Source organism: Phaethon lepturus, unplaced genomic scaffold (assembly GCF_000687285.1).
Source record: "Phaethon lepturus isolate BGI_N335 unplaced genomic scaffold, ASM68728v1 scaffold3092, whole genome shotgun sequence".
In the NCBI taxonomy this organism is placed as follows: Eukaryota; Metazoa; Chordata; class Aves; order Phaethontiformes; family Phaethontidae; genus Phaethon; species Phaethon lepturus.
In genome coordinates, this window is record NW_010523907.1 from 236 (window position 1) to 25,553 (window position 25,318).

The 25,318-nt window shown below is 37.5% G+C and overlaps 1 protein-coding gene across 1 annotated transcript; it reads left to right on the forward strand.

Annotated features, from left to right (window-relative positions):
* Positions 1-273: 273 nt before the first annotated feature.
* Positions 274-25,318, forward strand: CACNA2D1 (calcium channel, voltage-dependent, alpha 2/delta subunit 1; the record flags this gene model as incomplete). The annotated part of the gene is made up of 14 exons (XM_010282243.1): positions 274-358; positions 540-602; positions 1,566-1,669; positions 2,930-3,016; positions 3,389-3,456; positions 4,720-4,758; positions 5,987-6,058; positions 6,601-6,753; positions 6,839-6,891; positions 9,734-9,789; positions 9,933-10,062; positions 12,790-12,902; positions 15,948-16,030; positions 24,794-25,318. Coding segments are annotated over 14 exons (1,223 nt in total), but the record flags the coding sequence as incomplete, so codon positions are not given.

A 25,318-nucleotide genomic window follows, 5' to 3' on the forward strand; every position in this document is an offset into this window, starting at 1 on the left:
GGGACCTGTACCCATATCACTTTCCTTATTCTTATGACATAAGGACAGTTTTTTTAGGATACAATGAAGAAAAAGCTTAAGTGAAGCCAACAGTTTCAGAGAAGTCTATTTAACAGTAACTACTTGATGTAATTTGCATTTAGACAGAATGTCGAATAGAATTAGCCAACTTTTTGTGTCTGTAGCATCTTAACAACTCAGAATTTCATTTTAGCCTTTTAACAAAACTCCATGTCATATGGCTTCAGATGACTGTCTTAACTCTTTTTGTAGGTAATACTGATATGGTCATTAGAGTTTTGCTGGATGCAGGATTTACAAATGAACTTGCCCAAAATTACTGGAGTAAACTGTCTCTGTAAGTATTCTTTTTTAAAATAATATATGTGTGTGTGTGTTTGTGTGTATATATATATGTGTTAATGTTTACACAGGGTAGATATTTAATTCACAGTTATGCATTTAAATAGCAACCCTTGATATAGAAACATGTGAGAATTTCAGTCAGTTTTCATCTTAAACCTTATTTTTGTTTACAGTGACGGAGTTGTTGCACAATTTGTTGTTACAGATGGTGGAATTACTAGAGTGTTCCCAAAAAGGTAACGATTATTATAAAATAGTATAATGTGATAAGTTTGAAACCTAAAAGGGTGGAATGTTAAATAATGGATTTCTTACACGAAAAACAACTTCTCCTACAGTCTAATCTGTACTGATAGCTATGAAATGAATGAGATGTCTTGTTTTTCTTTGATTTTACCTATATCTCTGCTTGAAAGCAATCTGCAGCATTATTTCCATAGCAGGTCCTTGTAATCCAAGTTTCTAATCAGTGTAGAGTAGCAGTAAAAGCAGTGCCCTTGCAGTAACAGTAGGGTCCTGCTAATCCCTAATCGCTCCGAAGCACCCATTTGTTTGGCAGGCTGCAAGCGCTGTAAAGCAGTAGGCAGCTTTTTTTTTTTTACACTAATAAGAGCAGACCAAATGGTCCAGGGACTTCAAGAGAGAAAAATGTACCATTACTAGAGGGCAAAAAGGGAATGTGAAAATGGTTATAAAATAAACATCCCCATCAGTGACTGGGAATAGTGAGGGCACCAGTACAGATATACTGGTAGATGGCAAATTTATCTATTTTCCTAGGTTATTCTGTGTTTCCTCAGAATGAGAGAACACCAACAAATTTTACTCTCAAAATCAGTTTGTTTTGGTTTTTGTTTTGGTGTTATTAATGATATAAAATCTTTTGGGATGATTTCTCAAGAGATAGCATGTGTTATAAAGATATATATTTTTATATTTTGTTGTGCGTATTTGTCTCAATATATCTAAAAAATATGAGATGTGATCCATGTTGTTCCAAGAATGCTATTTTCTTTTTATCCGAATTTTTTTTTAATCATGACACCTGGCAGTTAACCAGTGAAAGCTGACAAAGTCTGAGGACTATATGAATGAATCTCTCATTATTTCCAACTGTGAAATGTTAAAAACAAAAACCTGCAGCACAGCTTTAATGAGACTCTAACTATCTTTTTTGATTACTATTTTTTTGTGATTAGGGCAGGAGAAGATTGGTCGGAAAATGCTGAAACTTATGAAGTCAGCTTCTATAAACGGAGTTTAGATAATGACAACTATATTTTCACAGCTCCATACTACAACAGTAAGTCATGACTGTTTTGAAATGTCAGAGCTAAGTGTACCTGGTGGAAGTTTCCCACACCGGTTGAGGTCACTGAAAAAGGATGCCACTGGGTTGCTTCATAAGGAAAAAAATCTTGGGTCATCACCCATTATTAAGGAAAAGGTAGCTACGAGGGCACTAAACAAGGGACATTATTCAAGTCATTGACTCTGGTGGCCCTGTATGCTCAGAATTACCAAAACTGAAAACATGCAGACTACTGGTGTTTATTTATTGTACTGAAACACTGTTTTACAGAGATGCTTTGGTAGAATTATTTTAAAAGGAAGTGAAATAAAATTGCGCTAGGGGACAATAACACTACCTAAAAAAGCCTTATTTGAGCTGAGTTCTGTATGGATCCTGAGCACCAAACCTAACCTGGGGGAGCAGCTATAAGGGTCCAGAGTCCACAGCTCTGTCTGCTGCACTGCTGCTTAATTTAGACTTTCCTTTTGAATTCTATTTCAAATTGCCGATATTCACCCAAACCAGTTTGTCTGAAATACTGTGATATTTAAAATCTACATACGCACAATAGTAAGTGATTATTACTGATGCAAGCAGCATTAACCTTGCCAAGCTCATCTAGAAGCAGATGCCACTGCATATGACATATTCCTCTCTTAAACATATGGGACCTTTTATTGCTGTTATTTCATACTTATTTATTGTATCTTTTCTCGATAAAATATTAACAAGGTAATTAACTGAATTCCCTGAGGCCTTTGTTGTTCCTCAAAGAGCTCCAGGGAATGTACTTTTAACTTGCTTTTTCATACTAAGCAGCGTTGAAAACAGGCTGAAGTCTGTCAGAGAAGTAATTGTTGGTTAGTGAGTGGTGTCAGTATACCCTGCATCGAAAAATACACAGACGACAGCAGGATAAAATCTTTGGCTCTGATCCTAGTTTTAACAGAGCTACTCACATGTGTAAAGCTATTCATGGCTCTGTTTGCAAAAGAAAAAAAAAAAAGGCTACAGTAACTTTATGAAGCAGTGAAACCATGTACGAAAAGTGAATGAAGAGAAGTAAACAAAAGTATTCCTCTTAGGCATGCAGATATTAGTGATCTGAGCTGCTACAGGTGATAAATGCGTAGTACGACTGGGTCAGTGCTTTTGAATAAGGAATTTTTTTAATCATTCTGGGTATTTGAATACTCACTAGTTTCCATTTCAGAGGAAGAGGCTTTTATATCACCCTAACCTTTTTTTTTTTCCCTTCTATACTCTCAGAAAGTGGTGCCAATAGCTATGAAACAGGTATTATGGTAAGCAAGGCTGTGGAAATAACGATTAATGGGAAACTTCTGAAACCAGCAGGTAAGAGAGAGTGGTGCTGAAACTCTAAATACATTAGTTTTCAGTTGTTTCTCAACAGTGAATTAGAAATTTAATTGAGATTTCAAAGGAACTTCACTTCATATAACATTATTTTCTCTGAGACTGTTTTAATCTTGCTAGTGGAAATCAAGCCAAAGATCTGGTTGTGTTTGAGTAAGAGTGCTTAATTTATTAGTCTCATGAAGGATGTTGGTGGTCAGACAACCGAGCAAAACTCATATTTCATCCTTTTCTAGTTTAATAATTTAGATGTTATTATATTTTTCCCTTTTTTTTAAGGATTCTACAGTTACCTTTTTCTTTTTTTTTTTTTCATTTTACTAAAAAAGACTTTCATGTATTTCTTGTTAGTTGTTGGAATAAAAATTGACGCAACCAGCTGGATGGAAAATTTCACAAAAACCACAATCAAGAGCCTGGTAAGCAACTGACCAACTCTTTTTTGAACTTTATTTGCATTTCTCAAAGCTTCAGATGCAAATAGGTCTAATGGCTCTTTGTGCTAGAGTCACACTGATGCATAGTTGCCAAGTAGTTGTGGTATTTAAATCATTCGAACGCACAAAATAAATCTATGTTGAAATAGGCTGTATTTTGTACGTGTCTTGCTTTCATAATTATAGAACATGGATAAAGACAAAGAAAAATGACATATTCCAGCCAGTAGGCTCCCTACTAAGATTACGCTGTAGCAGTGAATCAAATCTGCAAAAGAATTGGTGAATATATTTTTTTAATATGGAGGATGGGTAAACAGTGAACAGTAAGAATTTATATTGCAACCAACATCCCAACATTTTAACAGAAATTAATGAAATAGGTGCTTAACCCTTTCATTCTTTACATCTAATGCTTAGGTGTAAATGGGGAGGAGGAAAGGTTAAATGGAAAGGACAACTAAGGAATTATAGGTACATTGGGAAAGGAGAGGTACAAAAATAAGACAATTATGGAACAATTGGATGAGGCAGTATTGCTTGGTTGGTTGTATATTAATGGAATCGATCATAGTGTCTGGCCGTTGTAGGTATTAGATCTGTTGCTCAATGGGTAGGCAAATGCATTGCCTAAATGTCAGAACAGTTAAGGACAAAAATACATAACCAGAAAAGAGAAAGAAAGAGGAATATCTCAGAAATAATTTGAGATTAGACTGCAGCATTATCTGGTAGTTGTTTTGCTCGGGACAAAATGCGAGGAGACAGTTATATGTGTGTGTATACACATATTGCAAGAAAAAGAGAAAAACGTGTTACTAATCAAAGCCATAAAAGCGAACTGGAGATGTTGTGCTTCCTTCCTCACATGGGATTCCCATGCTTTGAGACTGAAGAAGCTTTTCATGATCAAAAAAGGTACTTGACAGCGTATTTTCTAGGCTTTCTTTCCACACCCCAAATGTGCATGTTCTTCTGCTTTTACTTTATACTCACAACACTGACATCCTGAGAAGTCCTCCAAACTATTTATCTTTAATATATTGAGCATACTTGAGTTATGAATACAGGTACTGAATACAGGTAGTTCACAGAGATATTGTGATAAATGGCATAGACTCAAAATTAATTTACATTAATATACAGAAATTGAAAATTATTCTAGTCTGCATTGATTAGTATCACTGCAAAATACAGTTTCTTTCGAAACATTTTTGTGAAGATTACTGTGCTTCTGTTTTTTAGTGCAACAGTGAAATCTGTGGCTGTGAGAGAAACAGTATGGTAAGAATATGTTCAGTTCATTAATATCTGTCAGATTATGAAAATTCACTAATTGTCTCTACATTTATCTAAGACAATGATTATTAACTGAGGGTTAATTTTACAGAAAACAGGACTTGATCATTTGTGTCTTGAGAAAGGTGAAATTTAGGAGGGAATAAAAGAGTGTATAAAAGTCAGGTGAAGTGATTGTTGCAAGAATCTTTGCAATGAGGTTATGAGAACTAGAGGGAAGGAAAAAATAGAGCAATAGGGAATGATGTGAAGAAAAATGTGAGAAAAGTATAACAGCAATTTTCAAAGCAAGAGGTGAATCCTGAGGAAAGGGAAGAACTTAAAAAAAACCCACACCAAAACCTGAGAAAAAGAACACTAGAAGTACCTTAGAGAAGGGTAAATGCAAACTGAAAAGCACCAGAGTACGTGATGTGCCCTTCAACAGTCATTAGTCATCCTCCTCTCCCCCGTTCTCCCAGATTTGGGGATCCCATGGCTCTGCTAGCACTCAGAGAGCACAGCTTCAGGGGCTGTCACAGTATCAGATTCTGCCATGTGCTTAAAAGCTTTCTCTGCTCAGGTCTTTTGTAGTTCTTTTGTGGAGTGTGAAGATCATTAAATGCAAGAGTTACAGCAAAAAGGGTACTCTGGGAGGTTATCTATTTGGCCTCACTGCTATCTCTCCAATCTCTTACTGCAAGGATCTTTTACAAGGTGCAAAGCGTAGGGAACCAGTGGGCTTCCCATTCCTGCACCTGACACCTGGAGGAAACCCACTACCCTTGGCAAGTGAAAATAATCATGACTAGCAAGCTGAGAGTCTGCCCTTAAGATTTTTACCGTTAAAAGCTGCAAATGGAAAAGGACTTTAAGCATGGCTGAAGCACACGAGAAGTTGTAGTCCCTTATTATGAGTTGAGATTCAATTATAATCAGATTTAATAAGGATATAGCACTCTTAGAGCTAACAAAGTATTGAGCAAATAAGAATTTACAAAACAACTTTTATGAAATTAAGCCACAAATAAGCCTTTGATCTGTACAAACTTTTATGATACTGATAATGCTACTTATTATAGCTTAATATTGGCCCTTGGCTATGGGGTTGTGATTTAGCCTGAGCCACATAGATTTGAAGATACTTCTGAAGTGTTGAATAAAAAACAGTTTCTTACAGAGTGTTCTCTTGACAAATCCTTCCTGCAAAACATATTTTACTTTCTTACAATAGCATGTGGACTGTGTTATCCTTGACGATGGTGGGTTTCTTCTGATGTCAAATCGGGATGAATATACGCAACAGGTATGTATATTTTTCAGGATAGAAAATGAAAAAAAACAGGTAGAAGATTTAAGAGAAAAAAACAACACTTCACTTCCAACTTACCCTAAGAAAAACATTACCAAATCACAAAATTTTTGCCGTATCAGAATTTCCAGTTATTTTGTTAGTCTTTTTCACAGTCTTATTTATGGTTCAAGATGCCATACTTCTACCAAGTTGTGTTCTTTGTTCTCTGCCCTTAGGCTGGTAGGCTGCCGACAAACCTATGATGGTGAGGGCAAGTAGTATGTTATACACACACCTTCCTTCTCATATTCCTCTTGCTCTTCCCCAAGCAGGGCGGTCTCATTGGTAGTGCATATAACAATTACTGTCTAACTGGAGTTCTCCAACCAAGCTTTTGGGAGAGCAGTAGTCAAACAAAGAAATAAATACCTCAGCAGCACAACTGGATGAGTTTTGCAGAGGAAAAAAGGCGGGGGGGGGCGGTGGAATCAGAAGTCTTCACTTTTTTATGAGAAAAATGTTTTAACTTATCTCTGTATATTCACCCTCATCAGATTGGAAGATTCTTCGGTGAAATCGACCCTGGCCTGATGCGAAACCTGATTAACATGTCCCTGTATGCCTTTAACAAGTCGTATGACTATCAATCAGTCTGCGATCCTGAAGAAGAACCAAAGCAAGGAGCTGGACTTCGTTCTGCCTATGTGGTCAGTAGTCTCTTGTGTGCAGCTGACATTCCCTTAAAAGTCTGCAGGTACAACTAATACAATCTCTGTTGTTTTTATTTCCCAGCCTACGATAACAGATATTTTGCATCTAGGATGGTGGGCTTCCGCAGCTGCTTGGTAAGTAGGAAATCTGTATGTCCAAACTAGAATTATTGAATGGGTTGAAACTGTATTAGTCTGTTGTTTTTGGGGTTTTTTTTTTCACTCCATAAAACTGCTCTGAACCCTTTGTTTCTGCAGTTTCTTATGGTGAAAATTCTTAGCTATGTCTCTGAACTCCTTGGAAAATTCATTGTTCTGTCAACAGTTGAGTTCAAAAGTACTCTTGTCAGGTTTTGTGATTGTGTGTTCTGACTCCACAAAATCAGCTTCAGGAAGCAGAATTGGGATTAATGGTCTAAATCTGATTGGCACTTGTGAAGGTTCAGATGAAATTATTACATTTAGAGTTATTGATCACTTGGTTCCCTATTTCAGAAGATCGCCTTTCCCCTTTTCTAGCAAGAAGTCTTAAGAAAATCAGTGTTTGCTTTTCAGTGAATCGTTTCACAAAAACACACAAAGCTACTCTATTACGAAATGTAAAGTAATCTTGCTTCAGACTGTAGGGTAACCAGTATGTTATCTGATGGCTCAGTTCACCTAAAGGTTCTCATGATAATTATTAGTTGGTTCTTTGAAATGGAATGTGAAAAACACTACTGAACCATTTCAAGGAAGAAAATGTATATAAAGCATGTTGGATAATTCTATAGTCATTGTCCTAGCATTTTCTATAGGCAAGGGGAAAAGCTGGTACATTTGAACAGTTGCAGAGTTTTGGGATTGACCTTGAGGCAGGCAGCATTGCACCAGTAATTAGGTTTATCTTTTGCAGTCACAATACTGGGTACATTTTAAAACTAAGTATCCATTTAGGAACTTTCTTGTCTTTTGACTTTGGTTTGTGCATTAGTAATAATAGCCATAAAAGTACTTTTACCTATTTCAGAGCCATGTAGATAGATACCCCTGTCGGCCAGTTACCCCAGCACCAAACTGGGATATGTAATTGGGACTGATGTGATACTCTCGCATTGAGGTGAATTGCACCCTTGGAGACTGTTCCTTTTTCTAAAGTTTCATAATGCTTATCTTTTATAATAATTATCAAGCTGGAATAAATTACCTACTTTATGAAGCTAAGAGTTAAAATACATAGCAGCTGAACAAACATATAGAAATTTTCTCACAGATAGCACTATGAAGAATCTATGTTGTTTTTTATTGTTGGTTACATTTTGTTAACAGCAACAACAAATATCTCGGTTTTCTTGGACAGCAAACCTCAAAAACTGGAGATGGGCAATAATCCAGAAGAGAAACTTGAGCTTTTCTCAAACAGAGAAACTTCAGTTTATCAGTGTCCAAATCAGACTCACTGGTCTGGACTCCATTTAGACCTGAGGTTTATTTTGTGTGATGTTTAACTTGAAAGCACCACATGAAAGTATTTTCTATGGATGTGTTTTTAATGGAATCTAGGTCAGAAGCAGGCAGAGAAGGCCATTAAGCAAGCAGAGTGAAAAGGGCTGACCAAAAATGGATTCAGTGAGGCACCTGGAAAAAGCAAATTCAGGGAAATAAGATAAACCAGGTTATTAAAGAAAACTATAGTGTTTCAGGCAACAATGTGGGATAAAAATGTGAGTGATAATTTTCAAAATTTATATGGGATACGTCAGCATTTAGTTAAGAGAGTATGTATCGTATCTCCTTCATGCTCTTTTAACTCAGAAGGTTTTACAGTTTTCCAAGGCTGCCTTTTTCACTTAGGTCCTTGTAAATTCTGTGGTAGGCCCTTACAAAGGGTTACTATTTTCTGTCAGCGAATTGCATCACTGTTGAATGGCATCAGGTCACTCTCATCCATGACAGTCGGTGCACTGTTCATCTGACGTTTCAAGGCACAAAGCTGTGGAAGTGAATCCAGAGCTCCTTCGGGCAATGCCTCCACTGGAAAGGTGACAGGCAGATTCAGTTATTTTACACATGGATCATGCTGAATAGTAAGAAGGAAAAATCTTGCAGGTTGAATAAAGTTATACAGTCCCTTTTCTCAGCAGAACGGGTGATGGAACACAATGAGATGAGGACAGATCAGGTCATATTTGTAGGTAGAAGCAAACTTAAAACATGATGACAGGAAACTACAACTTAGTAAGGTTTAAGCAGGGAATCAAGGAACCTAATTGTTGCAATTCCTGTGTTGACAGTTTGGTAGAGAAGAGGGACATGTATGTAGTAAACCAGTACTTGCTTCAAGTAAATAAAATAGGAAAAATATGATCATGAGTGAAGAAAAATAATTTGAAATAAATGGAGATCTTTAAGCCTAAGTATTTAGGTAACATCTAGAGAAAACTATATTCCTTACCTCAAGAAGAAGAAAAGAGGTGATTTTAAAAGTCAACCTCTACAGTAATAATTTTTATAATATACTTGTAATATTCCAGTATTAGTCTCCTTCTCAGCAATTTAATGTGCCTTAATCAGTGTAAAGTATCTAATTCAGGAGCATTTACCCTGAGTGTGTTCCAAAGGAGTTCTGGCTGGCTGAAGTGTTTAGAGGAACACCAACATGCCTCTTCCACCTCCTGCAGAGGTATAAAAGGAGGCCATGAGGAGGACGTGGATGGCCTGATAACATTTCCATTATGTGAGTTATAGGCAAAAATGGTAGCAAATCTCAACAGTAGAATAAAAGATCTGTGTGAAATAAGACCTGGGAGAAAGTGTGAAAAGCAAGCCACAGTCAAACTGTAAGGTTTAAAGAAACACAACTTTAGTAACAGGCAAAAGCATAATTAGCCATGATGATTCTGTTAATTACTCTTACTTGAGTAGTTTTGAAGGGTCCAGTAAACCGCAAAGATCGCAAAAAGCCTTTAACAAATATATGTTGTCTTTCTGTGTTCAGGTCTATCTTACAGCAGCTGTTTTTGAGCTTGACTTTTCCACGTTTCCTTGAGGCAGGTAAGTCCAGAGAATGTTAAAGAGTCAACTTTGAGTGAAGTAGAAGGTAAGAATCTAGGCTGGGGGCCATATTTGGATCTCCCCATTGTGTCTGGGACTTAAAAATGTCATTGTATATTTATTCATGTTCTTCTCTCTGTCAGCTGATATGGAAGATGATGATTTCAGTGCCACCCTGCCTAAAACAAGTTGTATCACTGAGCAAACTCAGTATTTCTTTGAAAACGACGATAAATCGTTTGGTGGGATTGTAGACTGTATAAACTGCTCCAGGTAAATTTTCTTCAATATAAATAATAACTTTTGGATATTCACTTATTTCACAAAAGATAATGACACTATTATAAGAACAAAAAATATTTTTTTGATTAATTACACTGAAGTTACATAAGCAAGACAGAGAAATATATAGACAGTAAAATGATAAATTGCATTATTTTTATATTAGTTTAGAATTAATTTCAATCATAATAATTAAAGAATTATAAAAATATTTTAGTCAAATTTTTGTTTTATATTCTGTATATGGTCCATGAAAATTGTATTTCTATCTCTGTTACAATTTGTTTTCTTTTAATTTATTATATGAAACTAAAGGCGTTCTGCAGAATTCAAAAGGAGATGATTTTCTTTAATCTGGTTATGTAGATGACGGTCAAGAAGATTATGTAAATTATCTTCAAATTTACCTTCTAGTCATTAGTGCTCATGATTTAAGAGCTGTGGGTCTTATTAAGCAAACCATGCTGTTTTCTTTCTTGATTAAAAGAATTACTCTTCAGCCTCCATGTGCCTATTCAAGATGATGTTTAATGTTATGTTAAAAAAAAATTGGATACTTCAGAAACATAGCAACTTGGACCTAATTCAGTGTTTCATACAAAAGCCTCCTGGGTTGAAAGTTTGCATGCATTAGGAGTTTCTGAAAATGTCTTACAAATCAAAATTAACAGTCATATTTCAAATGCCTTGAAGACAGTATTTCAAGCCAGGAAAGACGGAGGACAGTGGTGAATACAGTGAAATCACCCAGCCATTTTTTCCCACTTCCATACTTCTTCCTCCATGTTGCTAGTATGCGTTTTCCATACCACTTGGCTGCCTTTGACTCCAGTTCATATTGAAGTTCTAGCATGTCCGGCACGGCAGCGCTCAGTGGCGGCGTGACTTCATTCAGGCCACGATAGTCTGCTGTCAGTCTCCACTCACCATTAGACTTTTGCACTGGCCATACGGGGCTGTTAAAGGGTGAGCAAGCTACTCCCACCCCTGTTGACAGGCACAGAGATATTGGCAGCATATGAAGGGCTTTGAGCTCCTTCAGAAGTGGTTGGTACTGAAGCACAGCTCCTCCTGGCACCCCAGGAATTTTGGAAGTGATCATGGACTGGCCAGAAGGCAAAGATTTTGGAATACCACCAGAGAAGGAGGTTGCACATGCTGAAGAGGTCCCACATTGGGTGCCAAAACGGACAGTTCTGGTTTAACCCCAGCTGGCAACTAAGCATCACACAGCTGCTCACTCATTCCTGCCCCTCCACGTGGTGGGATGGGGAGGAGAATATAAAAAAAAAAGGGTAAAACTCATGGGTTGAGACAAAAACAGTTTAATAGGGCAGCAAGGGAAGAAATAATAATAATGATGACGATGATAAAAGAATATACAAAATAAGTGATGCACAACACAATTGCTCACTACCCACTGGCCAATGCCCAGCCAGTGCCCAAGCCATGGTCACCATGCCTCTGCCAACTCCCCCCAGTTTATATACTGACCATGACGTTTTATGGTAGGCAATATCTCTTTGGCCAGTCTGGGTCGGCTGTCCTGACTCCGTCCCCTCCCAGCTCCTTGTGCACCTCCTCACTGGCAGAGCATGGGAAGCTGAAAAGTCCTTGACTGAGTATAAGCACTACTTAGCAACAACTAAAGCATCAGTGTGTTATCAACTTTATTGTCATACTAAAACCAAAACACAGCACTATACCAGCTATTAGGAAGAAAATTATCTGTATCCCAGACAAAACCAGGACATATATATATGTGGATATTCAGGATCTGGAAAAGCTCAAGGAATGGGCCTGCATGAACCTCATGAGCTTCAACATGCTAAAGTGCAGGGTCCTGCACCTGGGTTGGGGCAACCCCCTGTATCAGTACAGGTTGAGGGATGAAGGGATTGAGAGCAGCTCTTCCTAGAAGAACTTCATAGAATCATAGAAACATTAAGGTTGGAAAAGACCTCTAAGATCATCAAGTCCAAATGTCAACACAACACCGCCACGCCCACTAAACCACATCCCGAAGTGCCATGTCTACACGTGTTTTTAACGCCTCCAGTGATGGTGACTCCACCACTTCCACGGGCAGCCTGTTCCAATGTTTGACCAATCTCTCAGTAAAGAGATTTTTCCTAATACCTAGTCTAAACCTCCCCTGGCGCAGCTTGAGGCCATTTCCTCTTGTCCTATCACTAGTTACATGAGAGAAGAGACCAACACCCACCTCACTACAATTTCCTTTCAGGTAGTTGTGGAAAGCACTAATACACGATACACAGCATACATACCCTAAACCTCTTTCTTTCCCTTCTTACAGACAAGTTTATGTGTTGGGGTTTTGTTTGTTTGTTTTTGTGGTTGAGGGTTTTCTCAGTGTTTTTAGAGGAAGAGTTGATGCTGAACTGATTTTATTTCTCAGTACAGCTACTGCTGTAGTGATACAGTGCTAGCTGTTAACTCAATTAAAGTCATTCTATGCTCTTTTCCATTTTTTCCGGTAATAAGTCTAGCTGAAAGGTGGAACTATGGAAATGTCAAAAAGATTACAAAATGTTTTATAAATGTTTCTTGGCTGTTCATTAATGGAAAAGATAAACAGTAGCAGGCAGACTGAATCTGTGAAGTTGGATTACTTTTTATTCCAATACTGTGTGTCCTTCTCAAATACGGATTTCCTTGCTTCATTTAAACATAGGTTTTTGCTGGCTTTTTTTCCAGACTTTATCATGCAGAGAAGATTTCAAACACCAATCTAGTATTCATTATTAGTGACAGCCAACTGCTGTGCCGCTCCTGTGACCCAAAGCCACTGATGCAAGCAGAGAAGCCGGGTATCCTTTAAAATCACATTATTTATTAGTGTGGATTGATTTTTGGCTATGATATACTGGAATATATTTGGTAAAAAATGGCCTGTTTATGTACATATTAGTAGCATGCTTACCATTGGAGTACTTGAAGCAGCAGATATTTGTGGACGGTATCACAACTGATCTGAGGCAGCAGTCTCTGGGATAGAGAGCAAAGCTGTTATTTGTGAGGACGTAAACAGAAATGGGCTCACAGGAACTTAATGAAGTTTTTAAAAGGCAGATGCAAAGTCTTGGATCCAGGACAGAATAATGACATGCATCTGGACAGGCCAGGGGCTGAGTGACTAGAAACAGCTACGCAGAAAAGGACTTGAGGATCGTGATGGACAAGAAGTTTAACATCAGTTGTCACTGTGCCTTGCAATAAAGAGGGCCACTCACATCCTGGGCTATGTTAGCAAGAGTGTAGCCAGCAGGTTGGGAGAATTGATGTGCGTCATCGTTTCAGCACTGGTGAGATCACATCTGGAGCGCTGTGTACAGTTTGAGGCTCACCAGTACCACACTGACATACTGGAGGAAGTCCAGTGAAAGGCCACCAAGGTGGTTGGCAGCTGGAGCAAGGGGAGCCTGAGAGTCCCGGGTTTGTTCAGTCTTTAGAAAAGACAAGGGTGTATCTGTCTAGAGAAATAACAAAAAAGGGCAATGCCAAGATAAAAGTGTTTGATCATGAAATACTAGGATACTGTCCTGATGCCTGCTACACTGAGGCAAAGTGATGGAGGCACTTCAGCATGTGCTCAGTGCCAATGAGAACTGTTTACTCCTTGTGGAAATTGCTTTAACCACCGAAAGCTAGAGTTTATCCAGCTGCTAACATAGAATTTTTTCAGAGCTGTCTGGAGACATAGGATGGCATACATGCCAAGCAGAGTCCTTGCAACACATGCACTAAAATTAAAAACTTGTGAAAGGTTCTTCTAATTTACAACCACCTTCATGTTGATCTCTATGCCCCAAGCCTGTTCACTCCAGTGGATACATTTAGGTGGTGGTGATGGAAACACAATAAAAAAAACACACATTTACTCTAGGCCAGGAGAAATTCACCTCAGTTCTTTTCTGCTATATATGCTTGAGGATAGCATGCCAGAGATGGCAAATCAAATCATAATTTGGATTACTATGACAGAATGTGGAAAACAATTAGTAATACCTTTGTCTATGTCAGGAAGTTAGCTGAGACAACCTCTCCCATTCCTGAAAGAAAAGCAGATGGTGGTAAAGATGATTGTGTTTCTTTGGCACAAGCAACACGTTCACTGCCACATTAATAAAACTGGAATTCCATCTACGCTTGGGCTGAAAAGGAAGTTACATTGGAGTGGAAGCAATATCCATGTCATCACAGAAGTATGTAAACACAACCTAATATTCTAATTGGCTCCAGGCCATGACAGTTTGATTAACTGTTGCCACTGTCTGAATTTATAGACAGCATTTGCTATAGAAAATGAAGCACGTTTGATGGAAGTGGGCACGTTACTTGCATTTCCTTGTGGGGCCCCAACCTTCTAGAAAGCAGTAAACGACCTCAAATGGCAGCCAGAGCAGCTGGGTGGGCTTATATTGGCTAAATGAACTATTTCATGTTTGTTCCAGCTATGCGTTACTAAGCTATACTCTCTGTTCTCTAACTAAGGTACATTGTGAGATGCAGATGTAGCATAACATCACACAAGCAGGCAGAATGACCTTTGGGTGCTATTCAGATGGTCATTATTAGACTCTGCTTCCTTCTGGCTGGTACAGCTCTGCTTGTGCACATGGGCTTTTAGAACATTTCTACGTTTCAACTTCCCTTTCAGCTGGGCCCCGGCAGAGGAAAGGGGAGGTGAGCCTGAGAACATCTGAATGAAGACAGATGTAGATCTGTAGAACTAAATTCCCCGTCCTCTTGCCTTCTCGTCCATTGGGCATCTCCACTCGTTGCAACGAAGCTGCCGTGCTACTCCACAGGAGTGCATGAATAGGCTTACTTCAAGTATAAGTTAGAGCTACTAAGTAAAGTTTTAGTGCTCAATTTTTTTAAAACACTCTAGCTTAGCTTTAATATGTGTACTACCAACAGTGGCATAAAAAAAGCTTAACATACTGAATGGTAATATAAACGGGTTTCCACTGAAGACAGTTTTGCAGTTTACCATATCCGTGCCTTTCAAGTATGCTGCAATGACTTGTGTCCCTTGTGAGCCTGCGGCAAATGTGAAGTATAGTGTTTACACTTAAATATCAGCAATCACAGATTTCAGAGGCGTAAGCTAAAGCATTACTTCACATTTACAGTTAGCTAATTAATAGCGTGTCACTGCTCCCATTTCTATCCTGCTGTTTTGCTGTTGGTTTAGGCAGCATTTTCTCTGGCTCCCATCATCACTGAAACGCTAATGAGATCTGAGTAGGTTTTCTGTCATTTACTGTCAAACCCTACAGTGGGATGATCTTGTCTATGATATTTGGGGTAATATAGGTGTACACGTAATAAAACTGGTTGTTCTTATAGGCCTTCACTGCAATCTTCAGCCTGTATATAACAACACTTTTCCAAAGAGGCTTCCTCTCTTTTACTGTGTATCTTCCTTTTAGCAGAATAACTCAGTAGTAACATATGCTATAACCAATCAGCACCATTGAAAACTTACTACTTTATCAAATATTTCCTGTAATATTTATGCAATGGTACTAAAAGCTATACAGAAAATCTTAATTTTAATTTTTATTCTGTGTACGGTTCTGGAATTATTGGTTCTAAAAAGTCATGCAGGAGGTTTATTTTCTTGATTAAAGCAGTGTTAAAAAAGAGGTATTTGATTTTGATTTATCTGATGGGCTGGTTTGGTTTTCTTTAATTTAAGCAAGGAACAGTGACTATTGATGTTTATTTCAATACTATTTGAATTAACATAAAACTTCTCTTCTCCCATGAAAGTAAAAACAGAATGTTAGTCCTGCTAATGCACGACGCACAAAAAAACCAGTCATGCTCCTTAACCAGAGAAACAGATGAAGGGCCAAATCCTTGTGAGATGGTCAAACAACCTAGATACAGAAAGGGTCCTGATGTCTGTTTTGATGAAGCCAAACAGGTAAAATTGAATTTGTAAAACTTTAGGACTGTCTTCAAAAACAATTGTAGAGCTGTTTTAGAAGAGCAGTGAAAACTATGTTTAAATGTACCTTGGCGCCTGGTAACATATCTGTCACTAAACATACTGTTCACTCTAGACCGTAGCCACTCTATTTCGAGAATACCATGATTGACATAAAATTAACAGCTGCTTTCTTATCTGCTTCTCCTATAACCATTGCGCTTTCACACATGATTCTCACTAAAAAAAAACATCAACAAGCAGAAAACTGATGGTCTCTGTACAGTGCTGGGAAATTCAGTTCTTCTATGGCTTTCACAAATAGGTGATAATCCTGGCTTAGAAGTAATATTTTTATATTAGTGCTTTCAAATATTATTTAAGGTGTTGTTAAATGATTAAAAACTGGTTATCTGGTTTAGGATGTAGTTCCTCTTAGAAATCCTGCAAATGTGTACTGATCTTAGGTCACATTCTTAACAGTGCTTTACTGAAATCAGTAAAACTATGCTGTTTAGTACTCCCTGTATTGTATATATTACAGTTTTGAAGGAGAAAAATTAAAACTGTGCCACATACATAATTTATTTTGAGTATAGTCTCTGTCTTATGTTTCAAAATATAGTATGAAAGGGAATACGTTGAATTCAAATTGTTCAGAATAAACTTCAAGACAAAAAGTACTGAACAGGGAAGTACCTGCCATTATATAAAAAAAAAAGAGAAGTTTTTGTAATGCCTCATCCCATTCTGCAAAAGAAAGGTTGTCCAAAACTAGTGCAGTTAGTTGGCTATAACTGCTGTATACCAAGTTTTGATCTTGGTATGAAACAGCTATATATTCTCTGCTTTTCTTTTATGAAGCACAATTACTGAGATGTTGGTAGTGTTAAAAATGTCCAGACAGTTGTTATTCAATGCATTTTTCTAGTAACCAAACTGTACTTTAAGAAGGAAGTCTTCTTACTGGCCAACAAAGGTTAAGCAAAGTTAAAAACTATCCAAAAGCTATTTCGCCATTGTAAATATTCCAAATCCTCCTGACACAATTGTGTGTGAAAGTACAACTCTTGCTCACTAGCTTGATGTGCTAATCAGTGTGTAAGTCATGTGTTTTGTAATAGTGGATTGTTTTGGTTAAGTTTATTTGCAAAATTTGCTGTGAATCTCTTGCTCTTGGGTGGATGCTTTCACATTAACTCTGCTAACTGCCAGCAACTGCATGATATCTCATCTTGTATGTCTTTTTTTCTGTGTTTTCTTTCCTTTCCTCTACTTGCTACTTTGCCTGTTATTAATAGGATCAGCCTATATGCACAACGAGTCGTGCCTCTACCATGACGTCCGCTCCTATCTTCATTTTTCTGCAAGTTTTCATGTGGTGTGGATGGTCAGTTACTTTCTCTAATTTTTTGTTTCGTTCTTGGCTTAAAAAAATAGCAGACTTTTTTACTTACTAAGCATACAAAAGGAAATAGAATGAAACGAGTCCCAAAAGCAACAATCTGGAGCAAGTTACTATTGCAATACTAAGGGAAATTAAATATGAAAAAACCCTCTCTGGAGCCTTATAAATCAGAAATTCAGAATACAAGGGCCTGTCCCACAGCAAATACAAAGACACGGGAACCTGTTGGGTTTGTCTGGTCAACTCTTTGAGACTGCACTTGTACCAACTCAGTCAGTGTCATGGACTTCAAAACATTTTCCCTTGTCCCTGTTAAAATGAAACAGAAGAAGAAAGTTTTCTGCACAAAGACAAACAAAGGTGATTAAAACAAAGTAACTAAAAGAGACTGTATTACCTGTGAAAATAAAGCTGTACCTTGGGACAGAAAGAGGAGTGCTCTGTCTAAGAATAAGGGGAGTGTTGCTACTGAGAAGAGTAAGGGATTTTCACCGCATTCACTTTAACACGAATGTTAAAGACTGAAGGAAATAGTGTGCATCAATTTGGTTAAACTATGAATTGAATAAAATCGTACTTTTACCTTTTAATTTTTTTGCAACCTAAACATATTCACTGTCTAATTACAGCAGAAGGTGGGTTTTTTCTTCTAATGAAATATGTGGATATATGAAGTTCTGCATGTTGACCTAGTGCAGACTCTGGGGTTCATAACGAAAGCCTGGGCATTTTAGCCAGTGTTGCATTTAATGGTGTGAGAGTGTGCACTGCTGTGCTAGTGACATGTACACAAAAGAACTGCTGATCTAATGAGAATAAAATTCAGGACCTTGTACACTGCAGGGGTTTCTGATCAATATTGTTGCTCAGAAAACCACTAGAGGGAGATACTAACATATCTATCAAAGTAAAGCCAACTGAGAGGCAGAAATGGAACCTTAGCAGTAATTTTTCAGTTAGTGTAGTAAAATATTAAAAATTGTATCAATTTAGAGCACTCAAATTTTCAGTAATTTATACTCTCTTTATACTTGGGGTTCAATTAATATCACTTGAACATCAGTGAAAAAAAGCTTAAAGTTCTGTTTAACAGATGTTTTTGAGTAATTTTGGTTTCCTATTCTGAATTTAAATGATCTAATTTCTAGCAAACCCAGGAACTTGCACAGACATGGCTGAAGGTTGTAAGGAAGGGTGAAAGTCCCTTCCCCCAAGCTAGTGGTATTTCACATTAAATCTATGAGATTAACATCTCATGTCCTTACTCATGCAATTTGCTCTGCAAGTAACCTTATTTTAATTAAAAAGCTACTGTCCAATGTACGTAAAGCAACAGAGACTCACCTTGAGTGGAATTCTTCATGTCCAAAATTGTTCTTTCTGCTCAAGAAGGCAAAGCAAAATACTGGGAAACTCACAGAATATAATTTTAACTGATAGACTTTTGACAGCAGAAAGTTCTAAAGATAATTTTGTTCATTCATCCTTTTTTTAATAACTTTGTGATTTGGGAAACGGGTTCTCACTGGACATTGATATGTGTAATTTTATTAAAATCGCTGAAGCCAACACAGCTATAAACCAGCTGATCAGGTTCAATAACAACAGCTTTTTTTTTTTTAATCAAAGATAACAAAATAATCTTTATCACCCCCTTGAATAACTTGCTTTCACGTTGCACATGTACACTTTTTTTGTTTGCCATGCCTGAGAATAAGGAGAACTCTACAAGTTTTTAGCTCCTTCTAGGAATGTCTTATTTCTGTCAGCTCCCAGGGATGGCAGTGGGAGCTTTGGGGGTGATTAGCAGCCCACGGCTGTGTCCCCAGTCTGTGTGTGTATAGCTGTACAGCTTTGACAGCTTTGTGTGGTAGTCCAGGCAAAGGATGATAACATAAAATTTATGAAAGACCATGCACTGGAATTTGAAATTACTCTTGAGCAAAAGCAAAGGTGTTCTCCATGCAATATGAAGCATTTAAAAGATATGCTTATAAAAGGTATAAATTTGAGGTAACCAGGTGATATCAAAGGGCAGATCAGAAGCTCTTTGGCAGATATTGTTGTTTTATGCTTTTTTTAAGTCATTGTAGCACAATGGGTCCTGATAAATGATAAAGGTTTCAAGACAAAGTTCTAGTCCATTAGTTACAGTGTACTTCTAAAGGAGTAAGAAATATGTATGTAGACTTAGACATGTATGTGTGTGTGTGTGTGTGTGTATATATGTATTTATATTTCCATGTGTGTCTTTAAAATTCTGGACTGGCATTGCCTTCAAGGAAATGTTGATATATAGCAATATGTGGGTTTGATACTTAGCAATGAATATATGGTTTTATAAAAGCATTCATTTCCATTCTGCAAGTGGTGAATAATTTTCACAGTGTGTGATGTTGTAAAATAACCCTCTCTAGAGATATCATAGTAAGCCATGACATGAAGGAGATGACATTTAGATTTGACGCTCCTTTACCTCAAGCACACAAGGAAATTTGACATGTGACATTAATGCCAGAAATTTCTGATACACGTCTGTTGAAATGAAACTGGATAAAGAGGATTCTTTCCAATTTCTTTTCCAATTCTTTCTTTCTTCAAGAAGAAATAGCATGCAGTATATTATTTTGAAGACAACAAGGAGAGGACACCCACAACTGACCTCTTGTTTATTCAAGGTTTCTGTGTGACTAATGTAGTAGTGACTAATGTAATGGGCTGGAAAATTTCAGTGAAACTGCTTAAAAATAGTTCAGTGTCTAATTGCACTAGCAGAGGTAAAAATAAGATAAGGTACAGATAAGATAAAATGATGCTGTGTAATTTATTATAAGAAATTTTATAAGAAATCTCAGAAAAAACATTTATAGGAAACAGTTGAAAAGTTTCTTAAAGCTCAAGAATAGGGGAAGTATTTTCAAAAAAGACATTTTGAAGACCATTCAAAACCGATGTTTTGCTCATCTGGTTCCAAATTAATGATGGGATTCCACTCATTTCCATAAAACTGTTGATTTTTTTGAATTTATGTAAATCATCATATTATCAGACTTTCTCCTCTTTTTTGCTTTTTTACGTTTTTTGTAATTTTCAAAAAAAGTTAAAGCACACAAGAAAATTATAATGTGCAATGCTGGAGAGGAAAAAGTAATTTAGATAGGGTTTACTGTACCTTCCTTGCCACTACTATTTTTGTCTTGGCTTAGGACACAAAAGAATAACTGATGCCAGAGAGACTATTTAGAAATTGTTCTTGGCAGAACTGCTGGTTTACCACTGTAAATTGGTCTACAAACCTCAGAAATTCAATGTCACTTTGATCAATATGAGGTTAAAATCTCACCAACCTCGAAATATGTGTGTAAACCTTGTATACTTTTGTCTAGTACAGTTTAACACTGTCATTGATAATGAGAAGGTGCCTCTCCTGCGTGAGGCTTCCAAGACATACTACATTGTCGTGAAGTCTGTGAAAACTGCTCTGTGTAATCTTAGGGAAAAATTAAAGTATTTCTTTTCAATCCAATAGGAATATTACGTATTTTAATTGTTGAATGTAAAAGCAGTGCCCATAAATTATGATGTAGTTTTAAACAATATCTCAAAAAGCAAACAGAAATGGTCAACAGAACAGGTTTTTTTCAGCGGTAGGATTATTTCAACATAATTTACCCAATATTTGGTCTAATGCAGAGGTGACATGAAAGCTGAGTACTGTATAATTCACATGTGGAGGTCCTTCTACTCTGTATCCATACTAGATGACATTTTCATGGTAATGATCTTTTCCCCTTCTTATTATGCACAATTTTGTCTAAGGCCTTCAATTTACTTCTTGCTTTCTCTCCAGACGTCTCCCCTCTGTTGGAAAATTTTAAACCTTGTTCTTTGCTTTAGACTATTTCTTCAAAGATGACTCTTTGAAGTAATTTCAGTGATAAGAATCTTAAATACCAAGAGGTAACACTGAGTACTGTTCATTGAATTCGTGTGAGAGGAAACCTTTACTGATAATTCTGTTTCTGATGGTACTCACTGTGAGGAAGAAGCAACAGGGTTATTTTTAGGTCCTTTGAATAGAAATAAAGCTACATGACAAGACACAATGCAGATGCAAAAACTGACGGAGCCAAGCTAAATAAACCAGAAAGTTCAGTGCATCTTCAAATCTCAGCATCCTACTCCAAATCTGGTTCACTTATGACTTACTTGTTGACCGGAAGCCTTAGGAATGTTGAACTTGTAATCTGCAATCAACTGAAAAAAAAAACCTAAGCCAAAATTATGGAACTAAATTATAAAGCTAACAGATGGCAGAGACTTGTCTGGAAATGGCTACTATAGATAATGAGCAGTAGCTAACGTGACCTATTTGCCTTAGGACAGAGTGAATTTTTTTTCCTTCTTTTTTTTTAAACTTGAATTCTGCTTTTTGTTGATTTTGTTCTTTCTTTAATCCAAGTTTCTGAAGGAGACTGTTGGTGAATGCTATCATCCTGATGACTTATTGAACCTAATTTGTCTGCTTTATCTGATTTTCCATATATTTATTCCAAACTGATTTGGTTCCTCTGGCCTCTCTGCTTTAAAGAATGCATTGTGTGTGATGGGACTCATTAAAGTCTTCACTGCTTTAAACTGACACAAAGAACTCGTTGAAGTCCTCTGCTATGTCCAGTAATCCCCAAATTCCCTCTTTACACCTCTGTTATCAAGCAGTTGCCCTAACTCCATATTTGGCTTTGTGCTTTTGCTTGATTCAAAACTTTCTGCTATTGTTTTCAGCATATTTTGCGGGAAGGTCATAAAAAATCCTTTACCAACCCTCCTAATTTCCTGTTTATTTCTACTCTGCCATTTTTATGTGCTTTCCTGTCCTTGCCCATTTGTGCAAACTTGATTTCTTAAATACTGACCTTTTCCCTATGACAGCATACTTAATTTCCCTACTGATTCATGCAGGGGTGTTTCTTTGGTGTTTTAGGTTTGTTTGGTTTTGTGGGGTCTATTTTTGGTTTTTTTGGGGGTGCTGTTTTTTCATTTGGGACTGGGTGTTTCAGGGTGGGGGGTAGTGGGGGGTTAGTTGTTCTAACTGTGGATATATAATTTTACCTGGATATATAATGCAATATTTCTAAACATTCTTCTGGATCCTTCTGAGGGACTGACTTTTTGAGATGCTTCTAGTTTTTTTCCTGCTTTCTGTTTTTTCTTTGTTTGTTAATTGTTGTTTTGGGGGGGGGGGGGTTCTGTTTTCTCGGGTTTGGGGTTGGGCTTTTTTAACTGGTTTTGGTAAGTTTCACATAGTTCCCTTTCGTGAGATTGGTATCTTTTGTTTTGGATTTATTTGGCCTGATTTCTTACACAGTAATGCGAAGTCCTGTTGCAGTGTGGCCTATGGAGCTACTAGAGATATACTAGAGCTATACAGAACAGGTTTCTACTAATAATTTTGAAGAGGGCTTTGTGCACCACTAAAGATTCAAAGACTGTTTGTTCCAAAAGGCAGTCATTTATCATACCAAAAAATATGATCTCTACATCTCTTTTTGATAAGGCACCGATCCAGTCTATACGTGGCTCCTCTAACCTCACATAACATTGCATGATTGATATTGTCACCTTGATCAGGTAGTAAGCACTGCAATCCTAGTATTAAATTTTTATTATTAGACTCTGAAATTTCTTACCCACAGAGAATCCATCACACTTTCCCTTTCCTGTAGTAATTTTATTATATTACAGTGTGTATTATCCTTTACATACTACCCTTCTGCTGTATGTCCTACGCCTCCATTCTTACAAAGTTGGTTGCCTGACAATGCTCTGTCCTACTGGTTATTCTCCTTTCATCAGGTTTCTTATACGTGTATTATTTTGGGATGGTTCATTGATGACTTGTCTTCTTTCGCTCATCTTAATTTTATCTTCCTAGCATTGGTGCAGAAGCACTTGACAGTGTTTCTCAAGGATGTACTATTAAATTAAAGGTGTTTTAATGGCCCCTCATTATTTGTTCTGTTTGTACTTTCTATCCCCCTCCCCCAGCCTTTTCTGAGGCACGCTGTATATTAGTTACATCTGCTTCGGGGGCATGTCAGTCTGAACCAGGACCTGTTCCGTGCTTGTTGCCTTTCCTCATCTTTCTGTTCTAAAATGTTCTCATTTCTGTGCCAGCAGCCGGGCTCTGTTACTGTTAAGGTGCAGTCTGTCCTTCCCTCCACGCGTTCCTCCTGTTCCAGAAGTTTCTCCACTTCCTAATATGCCAAAGTCCCTTCCCACCTACTTTGTTGTCTTGTCCTTGGAAGCTTGGGTTCTCTTGGAAAATGGAAAGTGTCTTTTTATACTATGGGTACAGAATACAGTGAAGACAAGAGGGAGACCAAATATTGTCAGCCTTCAGAACTACCCATGAATCTCAGAATCAGCGGACAGAGCAGTGCAGGGGATGGCTGAAACATTGTCCTGGTGTTTTAGGCAGCTAACCATAGATTGTGTGAGTCCTGAGAAACAAGAAGGGGTAAAGATGTTAGAGAGTCCTGAACAAGTGTCAAATGTATTTCAGACAGGCTAATGAATAAGTCCATAATGTGAAAGACATTGTGCATTATAGGCAAGTGGGACCAAATAACAGCAACAGGTAAAGAGGAATGGGGAAAAGAGGTGAGGAAAAGAGGTGTGATTGCTGTGTGGCATAATGAATCGTTAGGTCTCCTAATGTGTGACAGAGTGGTGCAGCCCAGAGAGAGCCCTCAAACTGGAGGGTCTTCTCTACAGACTGCATCAAACGTACAAAAAGCTCACAGAAAATTTTGTTCTCCACTTGAATACAGCATCAGAGAAAGGATTTTCATCCCCTTTGATCATATCTCCAGCTGCAGAGCATATTCATTTTAATGTGTGATCATGTTGATGAAATGGACATGAACATATTCTGGTATTTGTTTTCTTATCTTGAAAAGTTATCTGTTCTGCCATCTTTCCTTGCAATGAAGTGATACTCAACATCTCCAAATTGATGTAATTTTAAGGAATATAGATGTGGTTTACTGGGGCCCTCAGGTATATCACATCGCATTTCTTGTTTGATTGTGTAAGTATCCCACCTAGTTCATGAGTGGCTGCAGTAAGCCGTGGAAGTAGTTAATCTTCCCATGCTTATAGTTAATGTAGTAATGACACTAACAGACTTCCAGGAATTATTTTGCTGTTATTTTCGGCAAAATAAAGTACGTACGACCACAAAGATGCCTCAAGGATAGTTCAAAATATTGAGGTCTAAAATGTAGATTACTTCTCAGGAAATTTAATTGTAATTAATGTTAAATGATTTCTTCTTTTCTTGTCAACAGGAGGATTCAGCCGACTGTGGTGGTGTCTCTGGTCTGAGTCCATCACTGTGGTCTATGGTAGGAATTCAGCTGGTCCTGCTTTGGCTGTTATCTGGCAGCAGACACTGCCAGTTATGACCTTGCTAAACAAAACCTGCATAACTTAATCAAGACCCAGCCAAAACGATAGCCTCAGCTTCATTTTAGAAAGGGTCAGCTATTCAGACAGCAGCAGAACAACAGTGCTCGTGTCTGGTTATCACTCGTTGTGAGACTCATAAAGGCGCTCACGGTGGCTGCATGCTGGAGTGTCGGATCCTTAAAAGTGTGTGAATGCTGCATCATCTATGCCACCCAAACAGAATTCTGTACGTGCTCCATTGGGGAAACTAAGATTTTTTTTTTTTCATTTGTTTGTTGTTGTAATCTTGATGACTTCATGTAAAAGGGCTCCCCTGACAATAGCTTATGTGTATGATTTTCATTTCTTTTAAGCTTTGGACATCTTGAAGATCTATATTCTTTTACATGAATAGTTATTTAAAA